Source organism: Stegodyphus dumicola, chromosome 1 (assembly GCF_044657685.1).
Source record: "Stegodyphus dumicola isolate Sdum_Otavi_A_Nest chromosome 1, ASM4465768v1".
In the NCBI taxonomy this organism is placed as follows: Eukaryota; Metazoa; Arthropoda; class Arachnida; order Araneae; family Eresidae; genus Stegodyphus; species Stegodyphus dumicola.
Window position 1 is genome coordinate 258511949 of NC_140768.1, and position 8940 is coordinate 258520888.

The 8940-nt window shown below is 28.4% G+C and overlaps 1 protein-coding gene across 3 annotated transcripts in view; it reads left to right on the forward strand.

Moving 5' to 3' along the window:
• LOC118198697 (meckelin) overlaps positions 1-8550 on the forward strand; it is a 107673-nt gene extending 99123 nt beyond the window's left edge. For all 3 annotated transcript variants that reach the window (XM_085827371.1, XM_085827372.1, XM_085827373.1), the window contains 2 exons: positions 2832-2974; positions 5763-8550. In XM_085827371.1, coding sequence (XP_085683497.1) covers positions 2832-2974; positions 5763-5843 — 224 coding nt within the window. In that variant the 3' untranslated portion in view covers positions 5844-8550. The remainder of the gene's footprint in view (positions 1-2831; positions 2975-5762) is intronic.
• The last annotated feature ends 390 nt before the right edge of the window (positions 8551-8940 follow it).

Here is an 8940-nt window from a genome sequence, read left to right on the forward strand (position 1 = left end):
ATTACTTTCATTTTTAAGTCTGTATTGTGCAGCTTTTCTAGTGGTTTATACTCATTAATAAGAGTGGAAACAGTATTGCATAATCCTTTATCCTTAATGTGCAATAAATCTATTTTGCTGTCTTCCTCAATGGCTGCAGAAATAAAAGACAAAAAATTCCTTTCCGAAGAGACAGAGGAATCATTTTCATATTGTGTAATCATCACCTGGTCAGAACAGATGTCAGGGAACAATTTTAGACACAACAAAATGCATTCTGTTATTAGATCATAAACCATCGCTGCTTCTAGTTCTTTTTTTTTTTTTTGCTTTTGCATAAAGAAAAAATAAACTTAGCCGTTTCAACGTGACCAAAAGAACTTTTGAGTTCTGTTAATCTAGATGGTATTTTATTCAGAAAAAAAGTTTTCTTTGCAACTATCAGTTCACTTCCAGAATCTGTTAAACATTTTATTTTCTTACCATCAATCAACAGGTCAATAAATTCTAATTTATTTCTAGCTGCATTATCCAATTCAAACTTTAACCCAGGTACCTTTTTTTGACAAATTCTCCTCCTTTACCAAACGTTTGGGGCAATTTCTCGCAAAATGAAATAATTCCCCTTTACTCCCACATACATAGCAAATACATTCTGATTTACAAGCTTCCTTGAATCCTTGAAATTGCTCTATGCTTTTCTAAGATTGTTTTTGGAAAAATTAAGCTTTTTATTTTCTGGAGTTTTGATTCGCATGTTACTGGTATAAGCTAAAGATTTACCCCTCGAATAAAATAAATCACATTCTCTCCCCAATTTATTAGGTGAAAACCAACTTTGACCCTTCCAAATACTAATATGTTCCTTTGTTTTAGAATCAAGAGTTTCATACAACTTATCAGATACAATAAGTTCGCACAATTTCTTCCCTCTCTTAACATACAATAATAATTGAAAGTTGCACTGATTCAAGATGCGAACTGAACATGTGATTCAGATGAATGTCTCTGCGCATTTTTAAAATTATTCAAACATTCAACGCGGTGTCAGCTGAAATTCTTTCAAGATTATTTCTTTTAATTTATCATAATCCACGATTTCTTGTTCAGAAGCATACGTTAAAACATTATTACATTTATCACTGAATAAATCAATCAGCACTTCTGATTTTAACTCCACTCGTATGCTTTCAGTAGTCAAAGCTTTCTCAAGTGACTGAAATATCAAATGCAGAGCTTCCGGTTTCTGGGGTACAGCTATAGTTAGTGTTTTGATGCTTTTAATGATATCTTCAACACTAGTCTGCAAGTTTCTTCTATCACCCAGTAATGATTTTAATTTTAAATTTTCTAGCTCAATCTGCTTTTCAGTTTGAGCTAATTTAAGATGTTCGATCTCTAACAGATAGTGTTCATTACTTGTTGTAGGCGTCCGATCCTCGGCGATCGATTTGACGAGGCCACGAACAAATTCAATGTTTGTTTTGAAGGCATCAGAATTTTGGATAATTTTTTTAATGTCAGCTTTTTTAGCATTTTCTGGAACAGTCTCTCCAATGTTTTCCGCAATTACTATTAAATTCTTCTTTACTACTATTAAACTTTTCTTTAAATTATTTAAGAAACTCATTTTAAAAATGAATCAGAAGTATCACTATCTTCAAGAAAGAAATAAAGCAAAGTTTTCACTGTACCTTCTCTGAAGTATCCAAATATTCAAGATTTTCTGTGGTCGGGGAGTTGAAGATGCTATCCTAGGGAAATTAACTATTCCAACGTTTTCCACACCACAGATATTTAATGAAAATAATAGAAGAAGGTTACATGTAGAAAATCAAGTGACGGTACCGTTGTATACAAACAAAATTCCGCATCCTCACTTTTACATATTTTTTAACATAACAGCTTAGTGCCGACTCACACTTGCTGCCGTATATGTAGTCAAGTTACCGCCTCCTCGTGGAAACATACACTTCTATATTCACCAGCTTAAAGTGTAGACCTACGTCTTACCACCTTCGTGGGCTCCATATCGGTCTATCTGTCATTCTCCTCTTCACCTTGCTCGCTGCAGGTGCATAGGTAAGGCCCTCTGGTGGTTGTGTTGCACTTAGCTGTTACCACATATGTATTACAGATATTTGTGGAAATTGGAGAAAACATAAAGGGAGAGCTAGATCTTGAATTAATATTTTTTTTAAATCATTTGGTTTACTTTTTGAACTGCTCATTTTAAGATTTCATATTCTACATTTTTAATTTTTGATATTAATTCTTAAAGTAATGGGCATTTCTTTATCATTATTGATACTATATTGATTTCATATATTGATATATATACTTATTACTATATATATCAATATATGAAAATAGTGTCATATTTTTAAATGTCATAAACATAATGTTTGTTATTATATATATATACATATATATAATAACATAAACATATATAAATTATATATATATATATATATATATATGAAATTTTAATGGTAAACATTTTGAGGTGTTAGACTGTGGTCTAAAGTTTTCAGATTATTCTCAAAAAAGAGAGAGATGGGTGTTATTATAAACAATGTATGCATGAGTGCATTCAATAAATGCAGGAAAATTTAAAAATCAACCTGCATTTATTGAACTATTTGGGAAGCACTGTATCTTTTAGTCATTGTAAATGGTTATCGTCATTTAAATATATACTGTATTTGGATAATACATTCTTTGCTTTTAAGTGAAGAGTTACTGTTAACATTTTAATAAATCAATATTTATGATTTATTTTGAGTTACATTCCATAGCTGTCATTTTGTAACTTTTCTCTCCTCTAATGATTTTTAACTGAATATTTTCAGAAGATGGGCGAGCATTCTCTGCAGTCCTGTTTTATGGCAATGAGAGTATTTTGTTGTTGTTTGATGTACTTCTTTTCAGTGTTATTGATCTTACTTCGTGTGATTTTGTCCTCTCTGTAATCCTCACTTTCATCATTGCAAAGGTATCTGTTTTTCATTTGTAATTATTGCTCATTAGTACATGCTTCTCAAAAGTATCATAATTTGATGAAACATTTTGTCATTAAGAATTGTTTTGCTTTGCTTTACTGTAGTATTGTAGTGCCAAATGCAAATTAGTAGTAAATATAGAATGCAAGTTTATTGTTAAATTTAATTTTAAATCATTGTCAGAATATTGTGTGTCCATTTGCATCTTTAAATTAAAATAACTTTAATGGTGATATTTTAATAATTTGCTTTTATAGCTTTATTTTTGAGCAGCTGAATGAAGTGTAATAATTGTGTTATGTTAATTTGCTATGTGATTTAAAAGTATATGAAATATGTGAGAGTTTTTGTGTAGTAATGTTATTAAATGAATGAAATATACCTAATTTTGTGTAATTTAGTGAGCAGTATTTGTTTTTAAGTACTAAAGTACTAAAAAAAGGAGTCTAGGAAGAATTCCTAGACTATATCTCTTGAAAAATTGGTCATATACCATGCTTGCAATTTGAGAAGCTAATCAGATAGTTTCAGATTATGATGGTTTTGATCCTTGACACATTTTAGTAAAATAAATAAAGCCCTCGCCCATGCTGACTGTAGAGGGAAAAAAAATATCAACAAAAGAAGTATATTTTATAGCGAAATTAAAGAAACAAATTAAATTATCAGACTTATGAGCATCATAAATTAGAAACTTCAGTATGTGCTTTAACAAGTAAGACAACTTGTAAGATTCTGTGCTGTGTACTTTGAAGTTACAATTGAAGTTGAAGAATCTTGAGAACTGATCAGTGAATAATCGCTTGAGTTCGTGAGATAGAGAACAACACATAAGAAGAATGAAATTACCCTTTATTATTCCAATAACAAATTCCAGTGAGTTTAACAAAACTCTGTCTTGGAGTTTTACAATAAAGCCACCACTCGGGTTTGAGCATAGGAAACTAAGAACTAAACTAATCTTAACTAAAAAAAATATAGCGGAAGCTATCAGAATTCTAACAGAGTTGGCCCCTTAATGCTGAATAACTGTGAAGCTATCAAGGGCCTAAGTATGGCCAAGTGTAATAATAGCTTAAGAGAGAGTAGCATAAAAAGGCGGACACGAACTAGCCAGAATCATTGGTTCTCTCTAACAAAGTCAGTAGAAACTTCACGGTTAAATTTAAATATTTCTCATCATTTGCTTTCATACACGGTTCTAAAACTACGTTCCGGTCGGAAGTTGTAAGTTGAAATTCAGGAAAACAGGAAGGGAACTTTAATTCAAAATTAAACTGTTAGAGAAATTAACATAATCCTTACAAACTGTATACCCATAGTTTGAACAGACTTCAATTCCTGGCAACCAGGCTGACTGTTGAGAGTTTCATGGTTTTCTTATGTACGATGTGAATAATAGCTAATTTCGCTTAGGCATTCCTTCACGAAGATAGCCTTGTGTGCTTTGGCGTAACCAAACTATTCAATAGTCAGTGAATGGATAGCTGAAGACTGTATGCAGTGGTTGTAATGATGACAATTGCTCATCTTTTGGGGGGGGGGATATTTTTTTTTTTTTAAAGGCCTCTGATATCAATATTTTCAATCATTTCATAGGGTGAAAATGCTTTAAATCATATATTTTTGACAGTTTGTTAAGGCCAGTTTTTCATATAATGTTGCTTTTTTTTTTTTTTTTTTTTTTTTTTTTTTAGGCCAGTTTTCTTCTTACATATGCAAGTTGAATCTTAGTAGGATAATGAGCAGCTTGCTAATTAATACTTTCTGGAGTATATTAACAAAATTTAATATGTTTATTAATAGGTGCTTCATGATCTAATTTGAAGCAATTCTCAGCATGCCTTATTTAATTAATTTCTGAGATTGGAAATTGGGTTTTATGTTAAGGAATTCAAGCAGTATTTAGTTGCATAGCTTTACAGGTATTCTGAGTTTTATTAATGTTTGCATTATTCCACTTTTACATAAGATTTAAATTAGTACCTTTATTCATCTAATGTAAGAAAACTCAAGGGATTTTCTCCTTAAAGAGCAAAAGTGAAAATCAAAATATTATTTAGTGTTTGTTTTGTGCACTAGTTGCAGAAAAGAATAGCATATTTTAAAAATGTCTACATCTTGCAGTTTCATTATGAAATTGTATAAAGGCTTAAAGTAATTTTGCAAGGTGCCTTTATTGCCTGCCAAGAACTGTACTGAAGAAAAAATATAGTAGGCTTAGTAATGAAGCTTTTTCTTTTGCTTCAGGCCATTCATATAAATCGTAGCAAAAAACAAACCTTGACTTGCTCACGAAAATGTAGATGCAGTGATTTAGTGATTACATTTGGTGACAAGTTATTTAGTACTCTTTGCTATGCATAAACTTATATCTCCCATTGCCAAATCTCCACTCAATGTATAAATCGCCCTTGCAACAGCTGTAGTTCTTTCAGTATGCTAGCTCTATTTTTAGTTTTGGAAGGTAGAACTGTCCTGTGCATGTTATCATGCCCTGTTTCTTTTAGCGTTGTTTAAAGTTTTGTATAATTTGTTTGGTTTTGAGAAGACTTGAGAATGCATAGTGACATTCCCATTTAAATTAATGGTAATTTTTTTTTATCATGCTGTACCAATTCATAAACTTTCAAATGTATCACAGGAGCATTCTCCCTTTATAAACAGGAATTATCTGTATGGTACTATAAATAATGTACCAAGTGAAGCCCAGCATTCTTTTTGTATCCAAGTTATTTATTTCATTTTAAGGAATAGTAACTTTTTTGTGTAATTTTATAGGCTATTCAAGCGCTGAGAAGGAGTGCTGGAAGAAGAAATTTAGTACGAAAAGCCCTAATTGATGAACGTTTTTTGACTTAAGAATTCCTTTTATCATAAAAGTTTAAAGAGGTCTTTATTGTTAGAATGCTTATCAATAGTCAATATCTTTTCAGCTTAGTATATCCAAATCTGATTTGGAATTGTACAATTTTTACGTCTTTCAGTCATTTATTGTAAATAATTTTAGGCCATGCTATAATTTACATTATTAGTTGGCATGCTACTGCCATTACTTACAAGCAGCAATACTTATGATTAGATTTAGTTCATATATAAAATGTTTGTATGATATTCTGAAAAATACTTAATTGAATTTTAAAAAAGAGTATTACTCAGTATTAGCAGAATGCTTTTTGTTAAGTTTTATGTATAAAAAATTATGTATATTATTCTGGTAAATATTTATTGAATTTTGAAGGCAAGATTTTGTTCATTATTTTATAGAATGCTTTGTGTTGAAAATTTTTTATGCCAATATTTTTATATTTTATGTATTTTTGTCTCTTTGTGATTGTTTTGCAAACCACATTGTTTAATATAAGCCATTAAATTTTGTTTTATTGAAATACATAAATTATTTGAAAGCTCTTTACTTTGATTTGTATATATAGTCATTTTCAGAGCTATTGTATATTTTTTACTTTATAAATTTATAATGTAGTTTTTTATTAAAAAGTTAATCATATTTAGACATTTTATTATATATGTTGCTTAAATTTTGGATAAAAAATATCACTTAAAAATATTATTCAAATTAGCCACAATCCTAATTGTTACGTATTATGCATAGTCTTTGAATTGCTTGTCTTTTTTATGTGAATTTTCCTCCTAGGAAAAGCTGTATAATTCCTTATATTTTGATTTTCATAAAACATTTTGCTATGAGCTGGTTTATGTTTTGCTTCATTAAATAAAATTGTTCTTTAAAAATCTTATTTCAGAAGCTGATCTATATTTCAGCTCCTTACACTTTTGTGAAATCTGTGGCAACTATATATCATAATTATGCAGCTGTCTGTATTGATCCATTTGTATTTTTCTAAATCATTTTGACACGTTTTCATAATTTCTATTCATTTAAGATTTTGCTCAATTTACTCTTGTGATCTTTGATAGTGATTAAGGGAATGTTAGAATATTTTGTGAATATATTTGAAACAATTTCCTTTTTTTTCCTTTAGTCTTCTATTAAAGTACATTAAACCCTTAAAACTTATTGCTTAGAAATCTAAAAGAAGAATAAAGCTTCTCCAGCATAATAAATATATTTCAGGAAAAATACTCTGAACCATTATTTAAAATGTGCTAATATTAGTTTATATTTGACCTTGATTTTTATCTTTTGCAAGTAATATTGGTGCATTATTTCCAATTATTATGAGTGCAAACTGAAAATATATCTAAAGGAAATTTCCATTTTCTGTTTAGTAATGTAGTTTATATTATAGAGCCAATCTTATTAAGTAGCTGTAACAATATAAAAAAATTAATTTCAAGAATTTTTTTTAAATATAGTTAAAAGCAAAAAAATCCTGAGCTAAAATCCTACCTCAGGACTTTTATAATAAAATTATTGCTCAAATATAAAGATTAAAAGAATTAATTAAAAATCAGATGCAAACTATCAGTACATATATTAACGTTATATATAAGTAATAGATTATCAAGATATTAGTAGCTGGCAAACTGTAACGCAAATGATATCAGAAGCATAACTATCTTTTTTCTTCTAATTGAGCATTTTACTTTGAAGGCTTGTGTTTTAAGATTGGTAAAAAAAAAGAATTTGAGCTTTGAATGATAAGTATGTTAAAATACTTAAATACATTTTTTTTAAATAATGACAGGTTATTATAATAATTTGATGTTGTTTATTGCTAACAATTATTTAATTGATTTACATTTATTTTAAAATATAAATGGATATTAGAATCTGAAATCATTAATGTTTCCAAAATATTTAGTTTTAATAATTTTTTATTGTTTTTCTTAATGAATATTTAGTGAAGACTAAATTCTGACCTGATTTTTTTTTACTTTCATTTTACCATCTCACCAATATTTATTACATCTATTTAGTTGATTTCACTTTGTCTTTCTTTTTAAATTAGATTACTGTTTATTTAATTTAATTTGTTTTAGACTGTAATTTTAATAGTAAGTTTTCTTCTTTCATGCCACTCACCGAGAAAGGGAGATTAAAGATAGATAAGTTTTCTAAAGGTCCATTTTATATATCTAAAAGCTGATTCTTTTTTTTTTTTTTTTTTTTTTTTTTTTTCCATAGCAAAATTATGTGTTAGGCAAAAATTTTTAATTTTAAACACGGTAACTGCTTAAAATAGTCTCAGATTATTCATAATTTCTCATTAATTAATTATTGAATTTTTGTTCAAAAATAATTTTTGACCTTCTTTCTAATTTTGTTATTTGAATTCAGAATTTTAATTTATTATGCAGTATAAAAAGAACTATTATTCCATTGTATATCTATGTAAGTATTAGGCAACAGTACTTTTCAGTGTTTTATATTCATAAACATTTCCATAACCAGTAGAAAGTTTTTAGTGGTTGCGTGCTGTAAAATTTTTTTCATAGTTTGTTGTGTACGTATCAAGGTTTTTGCAAATGTTCTCCTTGAAAATATTTTACATCTTTTTATCCCTCCATTGCTGTAAATACCTTAGAATATGATCATTACTTATGATGTATATTTACTAAAATAAAATTGCTTTCAATTCTATTATTTTTCAGTATTTTTCTTAAGAAGTACTTTTGATATTGATCTTTTTGAGTTTAAATTATAAGTGTGCTCTAAAAGTGATTAATATGTTAAATTATTTGGAAGGAAATGAAGAATATGTAATGAAATAGAATAATTATAAATTTGCAATGCATTCCTAATACATGCTGCTACATAGTGCATAATTTTTAATTTCCTGCAGTTTTTTGTGGTGTTATATTGGATGACTAAATTTTTTACCAGGCTTTTCAAAAAACTAATTGTATGATGAATAAGTAATGAAACTCTTCATCCATGAAAATAAGTATGAAGACCCCTCATCCATTAACACAGAAATTTAATTATGCACTATTTTATAGAAAATGAATACAATTTCCCAAAATATAACAGGTG